Raw genomic sequence first — 22634 nt, 5'->3', positions numbered from 1 at the left:
TGATGTTAAGCAAAAACACCACGCGGGTGTGGGAGGGTAAATCGAGTAAAACAAATGACATAAACGTGCAATCCAGTTGGCTGTTCAAGGGAACTCCTCAATCGTGATGCGGCGGAGAGTCTCGCCCATTGGAGTCAACTCCACCTACTTGTTTCTGCAGAGCTGTGGTTCCGGTCTGTAGAGATACATTTTCGGAAGTCTCGCTCAATGGAATCAGGTATATCCATTGAGAAACAATAATAGTACCAAAGATGAAAACATAAATTGTGATGGAGTGACGAAGCCCTGTAGTTTTTGATGCTTCTTTTTGAGTGTGCCGGAAAAAGATCATACGTTTCGGAGTTTCGAAAATAATGACATCTGGTGGTTTGCAGAAATCATATCATCCATGAGCTGGAGTTGGCAGAGGAAGCATGCGTGCAAGCCCTTATGGATTGCATAGTTTCAATCCGGAACGTGTTCTAACAGCATAAGGACGCCATACGTGTCCATTTTCATCATATGCCAGTCATGCTGTCATTAAAATGCTGAAAAAGTGTGCATGTTAGTATGCGCGTCAATTTTCCGCAGTAAAATGTTTAAATATTTCGTCCAAAAGATGTCATTTTCATAATGACAGCAAACATAAGTACTACATTACAAGCCATGGATTGGATTGCAGATTTAGGGCTCGAGATTCCCAGCCAATGCACTCTAGAGTTTTGGTCAAAATTCTAGTAATTCACAACGACGTTTATGTACAGTAAATTGGTTATGAGCGATATATTGCCTGTGTCCGCAATAACCTGCAGGCCATTCACTAATTTAACCATTTCTTTTTTCAAAATACTTAGCTAAATACATTTTTGCAAAGAGCATTTTTATCACTCATGCATTAAACATGACAGTGACTTCCCGTCTCAAAATCAATGTAGGGTTGGATTATTCCTAACCGATTAGCCATCCTGTCGTATAGGTCAAAAGTGACATCAAACATGGCGCTGCTCATGAGAGGCGTGTTTCGACAGTTTGATTCATTTCTGTTTATGACAGTTTCAGAAAAACTAAGGGTCGAGCCTCGAAGGTGTGTAAGGGCTTTAAGGAGAAGACCAGTGAAAGTGCTTTACCCAGAAACCGAAGTTGCAGGAAAGCTACAAGCAGTGCAATCAATAAAGGCTCCGAAAGTTAGTGTTGAAAAGAACTCCTCTCCAATATCGAGGGGAGCAGAAAGACCGCCTGGGTATGAAACCAAGAAGCAATCGCATGGTCCAAGTGCTACAACATCCCACCGGGTTTATGAAGTTCTAGGGGAGACGCCAGAACTAAGATACAAAAAAGCGAACCCCCTCGACAAGAGGCTGGGGTAAGTATCTCGGGGGTCTGAGGTGTGCTTTAAGGAAATCTGCTCGCAAAACCTTAACAGAATAGCAAAGGGTGAGAGAAATCACAGCCGAGGTGTTCCGTTATGTTGACAAGATTATAGTTGCCTTCGTATTTCTTCACATCAGATTATTAAGGGGTTGTACATTTTTTGTGCGTATCCAAATTGTAAATGCTAGTATTTATAAATGCATGCATGTGAAGTTAACGGTTGTATAACTGACGTACAGGTCTATGATTTCAAAATATGTGCCTTCATTTGGAAAAAGTGCCACAGTGGCGCAAAATTTAGCGTTTTTGCCACGTGGATCCAGCATCCTGGTTTTATATCCCGCACCAGGTTTGTCATTCTTACTGAGTCTGTCACGTTTTCGCGGAGTACTCCAGTTTTTTCGACCCAGATTCCCACAGACGATCAGGATAGTTTAATTGGCAATAGGGAACTGGTCCTGTGTGTGTGTGAAAGAGAGAGAGTGCATCCTCCTGTGATGCCCAGTCTTCGGTTGTTTCATGCCTTGTGATCCGAGCTACAGGTCCGGATAGGCTCCACACAGGTGCCTTTTAATTAAATTGAGCAGGTTGAAATATATAAATATACAGAGAGAAAGATGCAAAAAAGTATTTGCACCTTACTGATTACCTCTCTTTTTGCTTTTTAAATAACATTTTATTTATTTTTCATGCCAGCATCTGAGTGGGCACATGTAATGATATGATTGCTGTTGAAATGAATAGTACAGGACACATGAAAAACTCCCCAACAAGCCAGTCATCATGTACAGCATTATCAGCAAGTCGTCAGCCAACTCTGTTTTGCCTCAAAATAAATTAATCATGTATTGACCAGGCCATTGATCAACAAAGTTTGTCAGTCTCATTTTGGCATTGCTGATGACCTTCACATTAATAGAAAGTAACTGTTTCTGGTTAAGAAAAGCAGCATCATTCTTATGAAGTGTCATTTTAAAAATATGAATGCAGTCAATTGCCCCATCAGGAAAATTGGACAATACTGCAAATTGCCTTTTTTATATTGGCCTGTACATCCACGCCATAGAGAAACTGAATTTAGTTCCTCATCATTTGGTTTAAGGCTTCCCGCAAATTTGGCATGAGGTAGCTGCAGCTTGACTGAGAAGTTCCTGACCTGTCGACCAGTTTCCTGTTTGCAGAAAGCTGCCCAACTATTGCCAGATTTTTGGGCAGTCTGCCTTTCTAATGCTAGGCCCAATTCAACACATAGTTCCAAGATAATGGCTCTTGGCAGCTTAATTCGGCTATGAGCCAGTCGTCACTGTGAGCAAAAAAAACAGTTTTGCCAGTCCAAAAAAGTTTGTTCCCTTTGTATATGACCATTGCATAGTCTTCTAGCAGTGACAAACAAGCAATGTTGTGTCAAACCATCAGGGTATGAATAGGCCATGAGATTTATAACTTTTTAAGCACTGGTAGTGAATCATACTTGCGCTTTTACTTGATACAATTATTGACAAGTCATTGCATTGGTTTCTAATCCTGATAAGTGACAAAAGATGGCCTATGTAAGCTGAGGAAAACCATACCTCAGTACAAATATGTAGCATTGGCCCCCTTAAAAGGGAACTAAAATAGAATCTGTATCTGTTATTTGTCACTTTAAGGTTTAATACTGTACATTTGTTATATCAATGTACAATACATTATAATAATGGCTCGGTGATACAAATTATGTGTGCAAGTCAATATTTTGCTGGTTTGGCTGCATTTTCTACTTGATCAAGGGGTGTCATCATTTCCTACTTTCTCCGAAATTTGTATGAATGGGTAAGAGTTGCCATAAATATACACATTTTCCCCTTAAGTTTGCTTATATACAGCGCATCACTTTTTCCACATTTTGTTATGTTACAGCCTTATTCCAAAATTAATTAAATTCATTTTTTTCCTCAGAATTCTACACACAACACCCCATAATCACAACGTGAAAAACGTTTACTTGAGGTTTTTGAAAATTTATTAAAAATAAAAAAACTGAGAAATCCCATGTACATAAGTATTCACAGCCTTTGCTCAATACTTTGTCGATGCACCTTTGGCAGCAATTACAGCCTCAAGTCTTTTTGAATATGATGCCACAAGCTTGGCACACCTATCCTTGGCCAGTTTTGCCCATTCCTCTTTGCAGCACCTCTCAAGCTCCATCAGTTTGGATGGGAAGCGTCAGTGCACAGCCATTTTAAGATCTCTCCAGAGATGTTTAATTGGATTCAAGTCTGGGCTCTGGCTGGGACACTCAAGGACATTCACAGAGTTGTCCTGAAGCCACTCCTTTGATATCTTGGCTGTATGCTTAGGGTCGTTGTCCTGCTGAAAGATGAACCGTCGCCCCAGTCTGAGGCAAGAGCGCTCTGAAGCAGGTTTTCATCCAGGATGTCTCTGTACATTGCTGCAGTCATCTTTCCCTTTATCCTGACTATTTTCCCAGTTCCTGCCGCTGAAAAACATCCCCACAGCATGATGTTGCCACCACCATGCTTCACTGTAGGGATGGTATTGGCCTGGTGATGAGCGGTGCCTGGTTTCCTCCAAACGTGACGCCTGGCATTCACACCAAAGAATTCAATCTTTGTCTCATCAGACCAGAGAATTTTGTTTCTCATGGTCTGAGAGTCCTTCAGGTGCCTTTTGGCAAACTCCAGGCGGGCTGCCATGTGCCTTTTACTAAGGAGTGGCTTCCATCTGGCCACTCTACCATACAGGCCTGATTGGTGGATTGCTGCAGAGATGGTTGTCCTTCTGGAAGGTTCTTCTCTCTCCGCAGAGGACCTCTGGAGCTCTGACAGAGTGACCATCAGGTTCTTGGTCACCTCCCTGACTATGGCCCGTCTCCCCCGATCGCTCAGTTTAGATGGTCGGACAGCTCTAGGAAGAGTCCTGGTGGTTTTGAACTTCTTCCACTTATGGATGATGGAGGCCACTGTGCTCATTGGGACTTTCAAAGCAGTAGAAATTTTTCTGTAACCTTCCCCAGATTTGTCCCTCGAGACAATCCTGTCTTGGAGGTGTACAGACAATTCCTTTGACTTCATGCGTAGTTTGTGTTCTGACATGAACTGTCAACTGTGGGACCTTATATAGACAGGTGTGTGCCTTTACAAATCATGTCCAATCAACTGACTTTACCACAGGTGGACTCCAATTAAACTGCAGAAACATCTCAAGGATGATCGGGGAAACAGGATGCACCTGAGCTCAATTTTGAGCTTCATGGCAAAGGCTGTGAATACTTATGTACATGTGCTTTCTCAATTTTTATTTTTAATAAATTTGCAAAAACCTCAAGTAAGCTTTTTTCACGTTGTCATTATGGGGTGTTGTGTGTAGAATTCTAAGGAAAAAAAATGAATTTTATCCATTTTGGAATAAGGCTGTAACATAAAATGTGGAAATAGTGATGCACTGTGAATACTTTCCGGATGCACTGTATATATTTGTGTTTAAAGTTGCATATGTACATTTCAGGGCACTTTTTGTATGTATGCAAGTTTTATAAACCTGATCCCTGGTGTGTGTTGTCTTTTTATCTGACACTGAATAATATAAAATATTGTGGTTATATTTATTGCAGGTTAACTCAGGTGCTTCAGGTTTTAAATAACCTGCGGGAGAATGCACTTTTCAATTAATGTAACTGTTTCTATCCTAATGCTTTAACCAGGAAGGTGATAACTATTGCAAAATCCAGAAAGTTTCGAGATCAGCATGGCAAGATCTTGTTGGAGGGTCGAAGATTGATCATTGATGCCCTGTCCTCAGGAGCTATGTTGAACACCCTTTTCTTCAGTACAGTAGATCAGCTAAAGGAATTCCCACAAGAGAAACTGAAGCGGGCAAACTTGATTAAAGTCAAGTTTGAAGACATTCGAACTTGGTCTGATTTGGTGACACCACAAGGATTTATGGGTGGGTAGAAAGAAATTTCTAAAACGTATAAAAGAGTACTATATGAAGTGTTCAGCTTCATATTATGTCACAGTTACTGTATCCTAGTATTTTTCATTGCAATATTGTTTAAGGAATGGCTAAATTTCCAAGGTAATAATTAAGCCAATTAATTCAGCCATATAGGATGTAACTAGGTTCATGTTTCTCAGCTGGAACTAAAATATCCTTCATTTTTGACATTAGCATTATTTGCTGGATTTTTCATTGTTGTTCTCCACAACTCTGAAATTAATTTATGGATGGATAGATCCATTTTAGCTGTAGTTTAGCCATGTTGATGTCAGTGTGCTAAATCCAGGTAACCCTTCATTTATTTTCAACAACAATAACATCAAGATGAAACACCATTGTCTTTAGGCCCTTAACTCATTTAAGGTGTTTTCACATATAGTTTGTTTGGGGTGTTTTATTTAAACTCTGGAGTGATTTTTCTCTGTAGTCAGGTTCGTTTCATTAGATGTGAACATGCCACTTGTGCTGTAGTGTGGACCAAAGAATCAAGGCTGAGAATCTTTAGAAAAAGTGGTCTTGGCGCTGTACCAAGCGAACCCTGAAGCAGTTAATGGCAGTTTTGAATGTAACTCTGCAAATGACCAACTGATCTAACTACAGGGAATACTATGCATTACAGGAAACATTTCTGATGGTAATTAGACAAAACATGCAAATACATATACTGTACATACAAGTCTGTATAGAACATCTTGCACAAGTACCATTCAATCAGATTAATTCTTCTTTTTATCATTAAGTCATTAGATTAACCCTAGTATCTACATCAGCTTCAGAGCTTCTTCAACTCTCTCATGATCAGATAGCAGTTGACCACATAAGAGAAAAGGTTTAAATTCACTTGTGAATGTGTAGATCAAACCCCATACAAAGTTCGTAACAAATGAATGTCCTGTGCAACTGACAAATAAACACCCCAGTCTACACCGCAAGAGTGACACATTCGAGTGGGTGTCCTAACGATGCCATTGTGCTTCAGGTTTGATGTGGACAGTGGAGACATAATCACTTTGATACAATGCATTAAATGTTAATCAAACATTCCAAAGCGATTTCTGGATAAGAATCCCAATGCAGATACAGTCACTGTCAAGTTTACACTCAATCCTTTGTGTCTCCATGTTTTTTTTTATTTCATAGGTACTGGAAAGGAACTGCAGGTTAGTTTGATTGGCTACTCTAAGATTTATTTAAAGTGGGCTTTAGAGCATAATCTTCTTATATAATATGTACTGTGGCTGTCTGTTTGTCCAGGATTTAAAATTATCTGTAGCTCGCAACCGTTTGAACTATTGACCTGAAATTTGGTACAATTAAATATACTACGTGACCTCTACTGTCTGCTTTTGTGTTGATGATTTTTATTACTTTTTTATATTTATTTTATTTTATTGTAGAATCAGCTCTCGGCAGTGGGCAGCAGGGCGGCCGTGCTGCGCATGCGTATGGGCGCCGTTTTCATCCCTACCACCTTCACCTTCACTTCCCCTACCTCTTCATATCTTAAATCATTTTTCAGGCAGATTGAACACTTAAGTGCCAGCTTAAGTGAAAAGTTAAGAAAAACATACTAAGTAATTGCAACACAAAACTAACTTAATCAGTTTTAGCGCTAAAAGATGCCGACGGAAGAAGTTGGTAATCCAAATGATGTCTAATACAATATATCTTTGTTATTTTCATAAGTGCATAGTCTTTTGTTGGAGAACCGAATGCCAAGTCCATGGTCTGAAGTAGTAATATATCTAGCATTAATTATTCAACCAATTTTATTCAGTTCAGAGTCACAAAAGCCATAGATTAACTAGCCTTGGAAGGTTACCGGTTCATCACATATCACATATGCTACATACCAACACCTAATGATGCAGAGCCATTTTTTTAGAGATGCAGGGTTATATTAATCAATTGTACTAATTTAATTGGTTTAGTTTTAGTGGCCAATTAACTAAAAGCAGGATGGCTTTGAGTATGTGGATGGTTGTCTGTTCTATGTTTCCCATTTAACGAAAATATGAAGTATTTTCCCTTCTCTTTTCAGCAATATTTTCAAAACCAGACCACTCAAAGATGACCTACCCATCAATGAAGCTGAAGCATGCTTTCCCTTTGTCACTAATTTGTGATAACATCCGAGACCCAGGGAACCTGGGCACCATCTTAAGATCTGCAGCTGGGGCTGGCGGAAGTAAGGTGCTTCTCACAAAGGGTGAGTATGCCATTCAAAATGTGGTCTTACTACGTGTCTAAAAAAAAGTTAACATTTTGTACTGGAGTTCAAACTAATGACCACCTAACATCAGACACATTTTAGATTAGTTCTCTCTTTGCTGATATTTGAGTTTCTGAGTTTTGAATGTTTATCTAAGGGTCTCTAGGAAAATCTTTCTTTTGCCCATAATAAGAGGGACATTTAAAAGTCTTTGTCATAGGGAGTATGGTAGTTTTAAATGTTTTTGGATTGTAATGCTTAAAAATTAATAAATCAGATCATTTAAAAGCTTCTTTCAGGATAAAAATTTATACCTTAAAATTACAATTAACAAACCATGAGTGGATTTTTTAGATGAAATTTCAGACTCTGCCACATTTCTTCAAACTAAGCAAATGCCATTTAATATAATTCAACTCTCATATTGCTACTTACTCTATTAAACACCATACTACACTACTGTTAGTACTTATATATTCACAAGTTTATGTCTCACTGCATTCTGAATGTTAAGTTTGATTTAAGTGTGATGTTTTTTGCTCTATAAGACACTCAAGCCTTTTATTGTGGGTCTGCCTTTTCAGTGATAACTGGGGCATAGGTTAGTCCATCAAAACTTACAAAAATGAGATTATGGTCATACTCGTTTCTGGCCAGGTCAACCAATGGTTTCTAAACGTCTGTAGGGTAACAGGTGGTGAGAGCAGCAGATACAAACCTATGCCACCAGTTGTTCTTTCCCTAGAAATTCATTCTTTTAGTTGCCAATTTAATTAAGCAGGCTGATTTGACGAGTGGTGTTAAGTTTATAGTCACAGATTTTAGCTCTGAAGTTCCAAAGAGCTATGCCTACATAAGTGGTACCTCTGGTCACAACTGTAATTCGTTCCAGAACTCTGGACACGACCCGTTTTGGTCGTGACCCGAACGTAATTTCTCCATAAAATTGTATGTAAATACAATTAATCCATTCCAGACCGTACAAACTGTATGTGAATATATATATATATATATATATATATATTTTTTTTTAAGCACAAAAATAGTTAATTATACTATAGAATGCACAGTTTAATAGTAAACTAAATGTAAAAAATATTGAATAACACTGAGAAAACCTTGAGTTTTAAGCACAGGGAAAAAAAATTAAATGCCACTTCTCTTGCGAAACTTTTCAAACCATCCTCTACTGGCTTTAAATGCCTCACCTTCGCCACTCGAGGAAGGATTTTTTTTTCAGCCAATTGCCATGAATCTTCCTGGCTTTCTCGCATATGATCGCCTCGTTTATGCTATCCCCTGCCAGTTACTTCTTGTTCAACCACACTAGCAACAGTTTTTCCACCTCTTCCAGCACTTGAGGCCTCTGCTTGGTTAACATTATAACTCCTTTTGCAACATCAGCTGAAAATGGGAAATGGAGAATGGGAGATCATTGGCATGTACGAATGCGCATAGGGAAATTGGCCGCCAGTGTTTTTGGTTGCCACCAGAGCATGTGGTCGTGAACAGATGCAAACTTTTTGATCGTAACCCGATTTGTACGTGTTCGGAAATGTTCATGACCAGTGGTTCTGCTCTATTTGATTAGTAAAACATTCTTCTTGTCTAAAACTCTACTGACTGACTGATATTTTTTGTAGTTTATCTTGTGTAATTGCTCACACTAATTAATCTGACATACAGTTGTAATAGTACAATGCTGACTGACTTCCAGTCTTTAGAAAATAACTTTTAGTGATTTCATAATTAGTTTTAGGTTTTATATCAGGGCTTGAAATTCATCATAGAATTACGGGTATCCCACACATTGGGATTTTTAATGCATGTATTTCCTGCACATATTTATTTGGTAAGCAATCTGTTTTGCTTGTTGCAAGAATAGTCAATTACTTTGCAATTGTTCCTTATTTATTTCTATAGAAATTTTTTTTCCAATATTTACTGTATGTTTTTTATAAGCTCACATTCACAGGATGCCACCTACTTGTTGCAGTTGCTTACGGCCAGAGTGTTCAGCTGTGGAATTTGTTAATTTAATTGGCTGTTCAGTGAAGCGTAGAAGTGGAAGACATGGGCAGCACGCAATGCCCTTTGCTTAAACTGCACTTTAGAAGAAACTCGACCAAATGTTGTTAAAATGATGGCTAAAAACAGGCTGAAGTATGTTTTTGCATGCATCAAAATTCAGTACATTGACTTTAATTGTTTAGTAAATTCATATTCAGTTTAATTTCTTTTTACATGATGAGCTGACCACTACCAATGTGTTTCTTCTTTATAGCTAGACATAAAGACATTCATAATCATCATATCTTTAAAATGTTTAAAATGTCTGTGGTGGACTGACTGCTTGCTCTTAAACCTAATCTGAGAGGTAAAATTAGCGACACACAAAAGGTAAACAATGCTTGATGAAAACTTTTTAGAAATTCAGATATATATAAACCCATGGCAAAAGCTGCCATTTCTCTAAATCTAAAAAACGGACATTTCAGTATAAAAATGAGGACTTCTTAGGTTTCTTTTACCTATGATACCATAATTTACCCTAACTTTCTCTTAAAATCTGCCAAGGTATGCTTTTGGCAACATTTTATGGTAATCTTTAAGTAAATAGGTTCACTGGCAAACTAATAATACTTCTTCAACCCAAGTATTGCCATTCACGTTAGCAGAGAGCGAGAGCCTATGCTGCCTGTACTGGGCAAAGTGCTGGATAAGGCCCTGGACAAGTACCATCCCATCACAGTGTCCACTTCTGCACACACCCACACTCAAATTGGGACAGTTTAACCAATCCGTCAAGGCTTTAGAAATGTGGGAGGAAAACTGGAGTACCCAGATAAAAAAAACCAGAAGGCACAGGCAGAACATGCAAACTCCACACAGACAATGGGGTGCTGGATTTGAACTGAGTATTCAGGATCTGTAAAATGGCAGTGCTAATCAGTTTGCATGACTGTGCCACCTAAGGTGAGACTATGTTAAATATACAGCACATTGTACTTTAATTATGTCATATTTGTGAATTTAGCAACATTCAAGTGTACTGCCTTATGTTTACTTCTCATCTGTGTTAAAGCTGCAAAAAGGTATACTCAAAAAGGAAAAACAGCATAGAATGGATGAAATTAGTACTTACTTTTTTTTAGCTTATTTTATTTTACATTCTCTAGATTTTTTTTTTTTATTACTCTACTGATGCAATGTTACTTTGGCAAGTCTGATGGCCTGTCTAAACATGAGTGGAAATCTTTACATACAAAACAAAACATCTGAAAGTCTAGCTGATAACTTTATCTACTCGAAATTTTATATGCTACCGTAAATATCAGAAAGAATAAGTTGTGATATAAAAAAATCACTGAAATAATATCAGAGTGCTTTTTAAATTCTGTGTTTTAACAACCCACAGGAGTCTGAAGTCTCCTCTTGTGTTGAGAATTTCCATCCAGTTTCAAAAATGAATTTCAATATACAGTGGTACCTTGAGATACGAGTGCTCCAATGTACGAGTTTTTTGAGATACGAGCCGTCACTAGGGCGATTTTTTGCCTTGAGTTACGAGCCAAAATTCGAAATAAGAGCCATCGAAGAGCTTGTCGCCGTACATTCCGAGGAACTCATGACAGAGGAGTTAATGGAACTACAGACGCGGCAACATACGGAGGTTCTGCAGGAGATCGGTATCAGAGAGGAGCCAGAGGTGGAGGAGGTTATCTCTTCAAGTGAGATAAAGGAAGTGTTTGCAATGTGGGAAAAAGTTTCGAACCTTAAAGAAAAGAAAACCTTAAAAAAGTTGCAAGTGATTGCGCAGCAGTGCTGTTTAATGACACTTGCCTAACACTTGACTTTATTGAAAAGAAACCCTGAAAAAGTTGCAACTGGTCGTGCAGCGGCGCTATTTAATGACACTTCCCTAACTCATTTCAGAAACATTCTAAAGGGGAAGACTAAACAAAGATCCTTAGACAGGTTTCTATTGAAACGCCCTGCGAATGAAAGTGACGAAAGCGTGACAATAAAGAAAAAACTAGTGAAGAAGAAAATTAAGTTAAGCAAAAGTGAAGTGAAAGAAAAAAAAATTACAATACGCTAATCGGCTTCGCCAACATCTGTTTATTTCTTTAGATTCTCTTTTATATATTAGGTTTTATTTTGTTTATATACAATATTTGTTCATTATAAATACATTTTTCTTATGTTGAAAACATTTAACAAAAAATTGGAGTAGTTTTTGGGGGACTGGCACGAAGTAATCTCATTTCAATTAATTTCAATGGGGAAAATTGATTTGAGATGCGAACATTTTGACTTACGAGCTCGGTCATGGAACGAATTAAACTCGTATCTCAAGGTATCACTATATTGCATATATATGCTGAGCCCCCATTTTATAGGGGGCCTTTCCCATGTATTTAACTATGTAATCAATGGCAACATTCAATGTACTGACAATGCTACAGTATTTAAAGCAAACTGGTGCCAATAGTTATTTGTTTGAATGTGTGCAAAGCTGATGATGCTAAAGATTTAAGCATGTGTCACTGCAGCATGGTAGTGGGAAGAATATGTAGCACGAGTATGTCGCACTTAGCAGAGGATTTTTCACATTACTGTCCTGGATTAATTGAGATCCTATGGCCATAAAAGTAACTGTTGGTGAAAGGGACGACTGACAGAGGCTGATGTGACTTGTGCCAAGTTACAGACTGGCTGTATGTAGTTTGTTAATGTGTGGATCATGGCTTTGAAAGTAGCATATCGGAACTCATTGTAAATTCTTTTGGATTGTGTATGTAAAGGCTGACTCAACAGAGTTCTACATTTGTGTGTGGAGAAATTACAAGGTGCTCTTACGAAGAACTCCATGGGGTCCCACCTTTCGGACATCAACAATTTAGAGTGAGTGGTGGCAGTATTGGGCGAGTTTCCGTGTCATAAGTTTTTTTTTTTTTTTGCGCAAGAAGAATAGTATTTGAATACAATACAATACAATACAATTTATTTTTTGTATAGCCCAAAACCACACAAGAAGTGCCACAATGGGCTTTGACAGCCCCCCAGCCTTGACTCTCTAAGAAGACAAGGAAAAACTCTGAAAAAGACTCTACTAGGGAAAAATACAATAAGATAAGTAAACATTTTTGTAGCCAGTGGTCTTTATTAACTAGTGGGCTGTTTCAGCAGAATGATTATCCATGTAATTAATCTAGAAAAGTCTTGGAATAGTTCCTGTGGCATTATAGTGAAGTAATCATAATATAGTAACTTGAGTAAGATGAAAGCACTAGCTTTTTATACTACAAATCCACAATCCGGACCTCCATGATGTCTATGGGGGTACATTGAAGTTGACATGGGCCATCCTCCCTGTGCCATACTTTTTACACCTTGTTGAGTTTATACCTCACAAAATCAGTTGGTTCTGACCATTAAAGGGTGATCAACTTATTATTTATGTGGAAGTACCTGACTAATTGTTCACTAAGTATATATTTATACATTTATATAAGTATGTCAAGATAAATTGCATTCATTCATGCGGGATTTGCTGTAGGCTTTGTTTTTTTCAGTACATAAAACCTTATAATGTACAGCCTGCATACAACATTTTTTTTAATATCTGAATATTCATTGTCCCAAGTTAATTTCAGTATTATCTAAATACATTTAATTTGTTTGATCTTTAAAGGTTACAGCAGTTCTTAATAGGACTGCCTTTTGTTTTTCTTACAGTGATGAGCAAATTGTCTGGTTCTCCTTAAAGTTGATAAAGTGTAACACTGGTATATGACTAATGTGTATACCTTGAGGGTAATTTCATGGAACCAATCTGAGTAAAGTTAGTTTGCAGTGGGACTTCTGCAAGTAGTACTTGAGAAGTTGGCAAGCTTGGCACTTTGCACTTGGCAGTACGACTTACACTGATTGTAAAACTCTGTTAAATGAGCACTTAATGCTGTATTGTTTGGAAAGTGCATTAATGTTCAGAACACTCTCTATTATCAGCTTCCTGCTGTGATTGTACATTACTTTTAAACTGTGTTTGATTGCCGTTGATTAACTTTTTATGTCTTTGGCTTTAATGTATGTGTTTGGTGTTTTTGGAAGCATTGCATAAATGAGATTGTTCTGTTATGTTGAAAAGTGTCCAAATTCTGAAAACATTTTCTACTTGAAAACACTTGGTGATTGAGGTTAAATTCATAGCAAGACAGGAAAATGTTTTTACTAGATGAAATGAATAAACTGCAATCTGAATATTTTTCTCTTTCTTTTTTAGCATTCTCTATTTGGCCATTTTTGAAGTATGCAATCAAGCATGAAGTTTGAGATAGAGATATGCAATTTAATTTCACATGAGGCATTATTATTTTGGAAATTAATTATATAAAAAATACATTTTTGCGCACCCCATTTTCCATTAAATTACAACAACAAGAACATTTATACAACACATTTTCGTACAAATTATGTAGCCCAAAGATGAAGAAAGAAAAATATAAAAATGAGAGTAGGCTAAGAATACTAAGTAACAAAGAATAAAGTAAGGTCTGATGGCCAGGAGGACAGACAAAAAAAAAAAAAAAAAACTTCCAAGGGGCTGGAGAAAAACAAAATGAAATCTGCAGGGGTCCCGAGACCACCCAGCCCCCACTGGGCATTCTACCTAATATAAATGATTTAAGTCAGTCCTCATGGTTTTCAGGCTTAACTGGGAAGAATTAGATAATGACAGTCATGTAGACCTCTGGCCTTTAATCCATCAATGTAGGGACTGCATGGTGCCTTGATCAGGAGGTGGTGGCGCTGGTCGCCACCACAGAAAACTGGGAAAAGAACAACAGAGAAAGTAGGGGTCAGCAGCGATCGCAGAGCCATGATAAAAAATGATAATTAACTGCATACACAGGATATCAGAGCTACACTAAAATGGAAGTATAAGAAAGCCATGTTAAAATAATGGGGATTTTTATCAGTTGTTTATAATGCTCCATCATATTACCCTTGAAATTTTCTATTGGTAAACGATTCCAGATTTTAGGTGCATAGCAGCAGACGGCCGCCTCACCACTTCTTTTAGGTTTAGCTCTTGGAATTCTAAGCAGACACTCATTTGAAGATCTAAGGTTAAGATTTGGAGTGAAAGGTAAAAGACATTCTGAAATATAGGATGGAGCAAATTATTTAAGGCTTTGTAAACCATAAGCAGTATTTTAAAGTCAATTCTAAATGGCACAGATAACCAGTGTAGTGACATCAAAAATGGAGAGATGTGTTCAGATTTTCTTTTCCAAGTAAGATTCTGGCAAGCTGCATTCTGCGCTTGTTGCAATCGATTGATGTCTTTTTCGGGTAGTCCTGAGAGGAGTGCGTTGCAGTAATCTAGTTGACTAAAAATAAAAGCGCAAACTAATTTTTCAGTATCTTGTAAAGTTATAAGGGATCTAATTTTTGCTATTTTTCTTAAGTGAAAATAATGCAGTCCTAGTAATCTCATTAAAATGTAATTTAAATTTAGGCCAGAGTCAATAATTACCACTATATTCTTTACCTTTGTCTTGGCTATTAAGCCTAATGGATCAAGTTTATTTCTAATATCCTCATTATATTAATTTTTGCCAATCACTAAGATTTCTATTTTCTCCTTATTACGTTTGAGAAAATTACTACTCTACTACTATGACTACTACTAAATTACATTACAAAATGTATTGCCAGTAATCATATATTCCTGAAAACTCAGAGGATGTGGTACTCTAATGAAGAAGACACATTAATAAAGCAACCACCTTTTTATTTAGCCATAAATGTAACTTAATAATTTAAGCAGTTTCGAAGATAGCCCATTTCTCTGCGCGCATTTTAATGCTGGAAAAAAAAACCCAAAATATTGTCTTGGTAAACTGCTTTTGCATTCTTATCTCTTCTGAAAGACTTTTTTTAAATAGTATTCCCTGTGCTCACTATACACATTTACAGCTAACTGAATGCCTCCTAGACCACTACTGTTCTTTTCTAAATAGAAGGCTACGTTAGAACAAAGAAGTAATTATTAAATTCCCGGAAATGTTTAAGCACAAGCTCAAAATGATTCCAGCAAATGTGAGTTGTGTAAATGGCTTGACTGTAGCTGATTTACATTTTTGTAATGTACTAGGAAATCTGTCAAGTAGTATTGGGGGCGGTGGGGGACAAACTACTTGTCTTGGAATTCCTAATGGTGGTGCAGACAAATTCATTATCACGGGTACTTCAAAAAAGAGTCCTATGTAGTCCAGGACACCTTGCCTCAAATGCACGAGTACCATCTTAATTATCAGGCAAAAAAGTGCATCTCCAACATTGCATCAATTATCAAGTATTCAAAAACTTGAGTACCCCTCTGTGAAGCTGTTTTTATGCATTCAGTAGCAGCTTACTGCAGGTGTATCTGAAGAGAGGTCAGGAAGGTTGCCGGTTCAAATCCTTTCACTCTAAGAAGGGATCCTACTCTGTTGGGCCCTTGAGTAAGGCCCTTAACCTGAAGATTGCTCCAGGGTGCTGTACAATGGCAGACCCTGCACTCTGACCTCAAAAGGTCATGTGAAAAGACACTTTCCCCTCGGGGATTAATAACGTATATCACTGACAGACTGAGGAGATCGTTCCTCCTCCACACTATGCGACTCTTCAGTTCCACCCAGGGGGGTAAAAACGTTAACATTATACAAAGTTATTGTCTGTTTTACCTGCATTTTTATCACTCTTTAATATTGTTTATTTTTATCAGTATGCTGCTGCTGGAGTGTGTGAATATCCCCTTGGGATTAATAAAGTGTCTATCTATCGATCTACAGTGGTGTGAAAAACTATTTGCCCCCTTCCTGATTTCTTATTCTTTTGCATGTTTGTCACATAAAATGTTTCTGATCATCAAACACATTTAACCATTAGTCAAATATAACAAGTAAACACAAAATGCAGTTTTTAAATGATGGTTTTTATTATTTAGGGAGAAAAAATCCAAACCTACATGGCCCTGTGTGAAAAAGTAATTGCCCCCTGAACCTAATAACTGGTTGGGCCACCCTTAGCAGCAATAACTGCAATCAAGCGTTTGCGATAACTTGCAATGAGTCTTTTACAGCGCTCTGGAGGAATTTTGGCCCACTCATCTTTGCAGAATTGTTGTAATTCAGCTTTATTTGAGAGTTTTCTAGCATGAACTGCCTCTTTAAGGTCATGCCATAGCATCTCAATTGGATTCAGGTCAGGACTTTGACTAGGCCACTCCAAAGTCTTCATTTTGTTTTTCTTCAGCCATTCAGAGGTGGATTTGCTGGTGTGTTTTGGGTCATTGTCCTGTTGCAGCACCCAAGATCGCTTCAGCTTGAGTTGACGAACAGATGGCCGGACATTCTCCTTCAGGATTTTTTGGTAGACAGTAGAATTCATGGTTCCATCTATCACAGCAAGCCTTCCAGGTCCTGAAGCAGCAAAACAACCCCAGACCATCACACTACCACCATCATATTTTACTGTTGGTATGATGTTCTTTTTCTGAAATGCTGTGTTCCTTTTACGCCAGATGTAACGGGACATTTGCCTTCCAAAAAGTTCAACTTTTTGGCAATCATTGAGATGTTTTTTATCAAAATTGAGACGAGCCCTAATGTTCTTTTTGCTTAACAGTGGTTTGCGTCTTGGAAATCTGCCATGCAGGCCGTTTTTGCCCAGTCTCTTTCTTATGGTGGAGTCGTGAACACTGACCTTAATTGAGGCAAGTGAGGCCTGCACTTCTTTAGACGTTGTCCTGGGGTCTTTTGTGACCTCTCGGATGAGTCGTCTCTGCGCTCTTGGGGTAATTTTGGTCGGCCGGCCACTCCTGGGAAGGTTCACCACTGTTCCATGTTTTTGCCATTTGTGGATAATGGCTCTCACTGTGGTTCGCTGGAGTTCCAAAGCTTTAGAAATGGCTTTATAACCTTTACCAGACTGATAGATCTCAATTACTTCTGTTCTCATTTGTTCCTGAATTTCTTTGGATCTTGGCATGATGTCTAGCTTTGAGGTGCTTTTGGTCTACTTCTCTGTGTCAGGAAGCTCCTATTTAAGTGATTTCTTGATTGAAACAGGTGTGGCAGTAATCAGGCCTGGGGGTGGCTACGGAAATTGAACTCAGGTGTGATACACCATAACAGTTAGGTTATTTTTTAACAAGGGGGCAATTACTTTTTCACACAGGGCCATGTAGGTTTGGATTTTTTCTCCTAAATAATAAAACCATCATTTAAAAACTGCATTTTGTGTTTACTTGTGTTATATTTGACTAATGGTTAAATGTGTTTGATGATCAGAAACATTTTGTGTGACAAACATGCAAAAGAATAAGAAATCAGGAAGGGGGCAAATAGTTTTTCACACCACCTGTATCTATCTATCATATAGTGCCTTTCCTATCTATCTATCTATCTATCTATCTATCTATCTCTAATCATCACTGCTGCATCTCAGTTGTTGGGCAGCAAGAGGAGTAGTAGCTATTTCTGCATAATAGCTTATTTCATCCTTGGTTTAAGTAAACATCTTGTAATCTTTCAGTAGTTGGCCATCTTTAAACTAAACCAAGTTTTGTAATTTTTTTTCCTCTAGATAAAGATTTAATTTTGCCAAGCTTGGTTGTAGTTAATTAAACGGCATCTAAGAGCAAAAAAACTATACATCCACATCCGGTAATATTACAATGAAGATATTTTCCAGTAAGCAAATGCAATGGTATGATTTAATTTAAAAAATGTAGCTGTTTAAGATCATGTTTCTTTACTAGTGCACTGAATTCAGATGTATTGATGCTGTTTATTTTCTTATGTAATAGAGAGAATGAGTTCTTTTTCCTACTGCCACATACTTTTGAATGGGACAGATGCTGGGAATATCATTATCAATAATAATAGAATTTTTGTTGTGCATCTTGCATTAGAAAGGAGAAGAATTAAATAAAAAAAAAGGTTCTCATTTTTCTGTAAATGGATTTGAATTGGAAGCAGACATGAGCTGCCTAGTTTACACAGAACTGTTACCGTATGTAAGAGTTAACTAAAGACAGCATTAAATTCATTGTAAACTAAGGAGATAAGTTCAACATTGGCTTAAATAAGCAAGGCCTGTCAGTTCAGAACATAACTGTAAAAACCTGCAGTTTAACATTTTACTTCATTGCTAAATAAGAGTATAATGAATCAAACTTATTAGACAAAAAAGGACTGTGGCTTTCCAGTGGGGATGGAAGAGTGAGTAGAAGTTACAGAATTCTGAATTCCCATCAGGCTGCTAAACAAGGCACTGGGCTTCTGGGGCCAGATAGGCTCATGAAATCAAATTGTCTATCCTATCTTTTCTTATTTGTGCAGAAAAGACAATTATTTCCAAGTTCAAATGGACATATAATTATCCTTAATATTTGTTCTGCTAAATCAGTTTATCAAGTGTGCAGTGCAGTCATTTACTGACGAATTACAGATTTCTTTTTTTTTTTTCTTTCCACTAGGGGGCTCTGCCCTCTGCTCGCTCCTCTCGCCAATCCCCATGTGGGCCCTATGCACTTGTCATTTCCTGGATCTGCTGCTTGTGACGAATCGTGCTGTGCTTTTGGATAAACATGAATATCAACTCCGTCTTTGATATCTCCGTCTTTCGAAACTATTAACGTGGACAATAAGTCACATGTTGGTTTATTATATATGCGAGCGTAATCTTTCAGATTCATATAGAAATCCAAGGAAACTTCTTTGTCCGTGTTTTTCAGATAAATTGCGTGTAGAGTGCGATACTTTTGGACGTATGGATTTGTATCCATTATTGGCTGTATTATTTCTAATACGTTCGATCTTTTAACTCATTCGATTCTATGTTGCATCGCTTTTCCGTGATCATAAATATAAACCTGAGCGAATTGTGGTTTCTTTGAAATTAAACTGGTAGTAGCTCTGTCATATCACCTATATCCATATACAGGGGGTCCTCGGGTAACGACGCAGTTCCGTTCCTACAACAGTGATGTAACCCGAATTTTGGTGTAAGTCAAAACGCACTCTAGCCTAAGTCACTTACCTATCCTAACAAATTTGCTAAATCATAATCTAGAACATAAAAACACAACCAAGCCACAGTAAAAGGAAAAGTACATAAATATACTGTACTGTACACTGTACTGTAGTAACAGAAAAAATGACAAAAAAATGAGTGTAAAAATAAATCCTTACCTTTATTTCTTCTGATCTCTTTACAATGTCTAATTTCACTTCCATCGTGATGGATTTCCTCTTCTTCAAAGCACTACCATCTGAAGACTCTAACTTTCGTTTAGGAACACTTGTGCTGCGCGCAACCAAACTAGTACGTTTTTATGGGAGTAAGTGTTGTAAACTTGAAACGTCGTATGTGGAGATGTTGTAACCCGAGGACCCCCTGTATTCGATCTTTTTTGACTGTTCTGTTATTTCACAGAGTTATAATTTCTTTTTGTTAGCGCTAATGCAATCTTTACTGTCTGTTTTCTGAGACCTTTGAATTGTAGTACTTTCTCTGCATGTGTATCACATCAATGTTTTTGAACCTCTTTACGACATTCTACTTTGTCTTCTACTCTTTGTCTTTTATTTCCGTCCCCGCTTAGATCATCTTTTTTCACCATTAGTTTCATATGGGATTCCTTCTATTAAATAATTCAGTATCGCTATAACCACAAGGTCAGCTTCAACGATGGAGTCTGCACAAAAATACAAACATCATTTCATTGTAACAGAAACTAATCTGATTCATATTTTGAAGAATGTAGCCCTCTTCGGTTATTTTTAAACAAAGACTAGCATATAACAGGGTATAATGTAGGTTTTCATTATTTATTTATTTGTTTTCTTTTCTAGGCTGTGTGGATGTTTGGGAGCCTAAAGTGTTAAGGGCTGCCATGGGTGCTCATTTCCGAATTCCTGTAATTGCAAACCTGGCATGGGAAGAGATTCCAAACTACCTTCCAAGCACCATCACTGTCCATGTCGCTGACAGTTGTAGCCGCCCACCTGAATCTCAACCTCAGCCCAGAAAAGCCACACTGAGTAAACAAAAAATGCATTACGAAGAAGATGAAGATTCAGATTCAGATTCAGACATGGATAGGTTTACCTTACCAGATGTGGAAGCACAGTTATATCATGAGAACTGGGCCAATGGCGAGTGTGCTGTTGTGATTGGTGGCGAGACTCATGGACTTAGCCTGGAAGCCCTCCAGTTGTCAGAAACAACCAGAGGAAGGCGGCTTATTATTCCAATGGTTCCAGGAATGGACAGTTTAAATTCAGCGGTGGCAGCTAGTATCTTGATATTTGAAGGGAAACGACAGCACAATCTGAAGGCAAAACAGGAAGAACTAAAGCCTCATTGCCAGCTGCCATAAACTTAATGTAATTCTTTTGTTTCAACTTTTGTACATGTCACTGCTTCTTTACATCTCTTGGACTTCCTGAGGGTTGACTACTTGCTTATTATAGGCACTGTCATAAAACATAATGATACATAACAAGGATGTAGTGGTTCAATTTTTCTAAAGACTGAGTGAAGGAGTAACTTTAAATTACAGCTTATTGTCTTCCCGTACATTGCTCAGATAGATGCAGTCTTGAATCCTCCAAGTCAAAAAATAGCAAATACCCAGGAAAGGGCAAATGCAATGGCAGATCTTCAAATAATGTTAGATATACTTATTATTTGGAATGACGCTCACCTTAAATGTTTTGCCAGTAATGCTCACTCAACACACACTTTATCAGCAATCTTAGCACTGTGAAACATATAAATGAGGCACGAGCCATTGTTTAATTGCACCCAAGCGATACTTGCTTTAAGTGGATACTTAGTCTTTGTAAATAAGAGAGTTAACCGGGATGTGCTCTTTATGAAGAACAATGGCAAGACAAGTTGTGAGTAAATAAACTGAACTAGACATTAGTGTAGGGAAAAAGAGAAAATTAAGGATATTAGGACCACTAGTTGTACCTGTTGTGCTGCATACCATCCTAAAAAACTACTATGCCCAGCTGAAGCAGTATGTTGGCGAGGCTTCTAGTGCCAACCAAAAAACAATACACCCCTTTCAGGAGAGTGCAGGCAAAGGGCTCAGATTTCTGATACATAGTTGTGTTAGTTTAATGATGAGGCTTTTGTTTTTAGCTTGGACAATGCTGAACTCTTAATTTGATTTAACTAATTAAAAGAAATGACACTTTTGATGTGTTTTATTTAGGATGAAACATACAAGGGCAAATCGAAAAGTAAAGGCAATTTGAAAATTCTGCGGTAGCCACAGTGAATCAAAGCTGATGCAATACAACATGTTCAAGATGGCTTATGGGTAGTCCAAACACACACCGTGTACTGCTCTGCCATTAGTTTCTTCTTCTTCTTCTTCTTTCTGCTGCGCCCATGTTTAGTTAATGCTAAATTCAAATGGACTTGGACGGTTTGCCACAGGACTGCACCATAGTGAGATTTCTTTGGGCAGAGGGAGTGAAACCTGCAGAAATTCCCTCAAGGATGTTGGCTCCATATGGAAGTGAAAACAACATGACCCAATGAAAAGTTTATTAATGGGCAGAAAGGTTGAAAGGTGTGTAAGAACAAGTGTAACTGTTAAAGCTCGATCTGGGCGACCGTCAACATTACTTACACAAGTCCACATCGACAGGATGAGTGCCTTCGTCAGAGAAGACCAGCAGATCACGTAGTCTGCTGTTGCTGCACATTTGGATATCAGCTATGCATCTGCACATGCCATAGTGCAAGGGTGTCCAACTGGTGGCTGCAGGTGTTCATTCTAACCATCTTCTTAATTAGTGACCAGTTTTGGCTGCTAATTAACTTCTTTTGCCTCAGTTTTAATTAGCTTGACTCGGATCCCTTAGCTGTTCATCTTTCCGTAATAAGCAGCTGTGAAAGAAGCCCGGACACAGATAGACACTGAGACAGCCAGAGTCAAGTCTGGGGGACAAAGTGCTCTTCGTTCAGCACGAGCCAACTTGGGTGT

General features: G+C 38.0%; 1 protein-coding gene across 2 annotated transcripts; it reads left to right on the top strand.

Moving 5' to 3' along the window:
* The first annotated feature begins 12 nt into the window (after window positions 1-12).
* Window positions 13-21134, top strand: LOC120531643 (rRNA methyltransferase 3, mitochondrial-like). 2 transcript variants are annotated; one of them, XM_039757239.1, is made up of 5 exons: window positions 13-217; window positions 1033-1342; window positions 5057-5301; window positions 7397-7564; window positions 20482-21134. In XM_039757239.1, exons 1-5 carry the CDS (start codon window positions 208-210, stop codon window positions 21006-21008), a joined length of 1260 nt encoding a protein of 419 aa, XP_039613173.1. In that variant the 5' UTR covers window positions 13-207; the 3' UTR covers window positions 21009-21134. The 2 variants fall into 2 exon arrangements, with proteins under 2 accessions (XP_039613173.1, XP_039613171.1); XM_039757237.1 differs by having other exon boundaries at window positions 13-1342.
* Window positions 21135-22634: the final 1500 nt, after the last annotated feature.

Source organism: Polypterus senegalus, chromosome 6 (assembly GCF_016835505.1).
Source record: "Polypterus senegalus isolate Bchr_013 chromosome 6, ASM1683550v1, whole genome shotgun sequence".
Taxonomy (NCBI): domain Eukaryota; kingdom Metazoa; phylum Chordata; class Cladistia; order Polypteriformes; family Polypteridae; genus Polypterus; species Polypterus senegalus.
The sequence above is the reverse complement of the archived record's forward strand: the minus strand, read 5'-3'. Positions and strand labels throughout refer to the sequence as shown.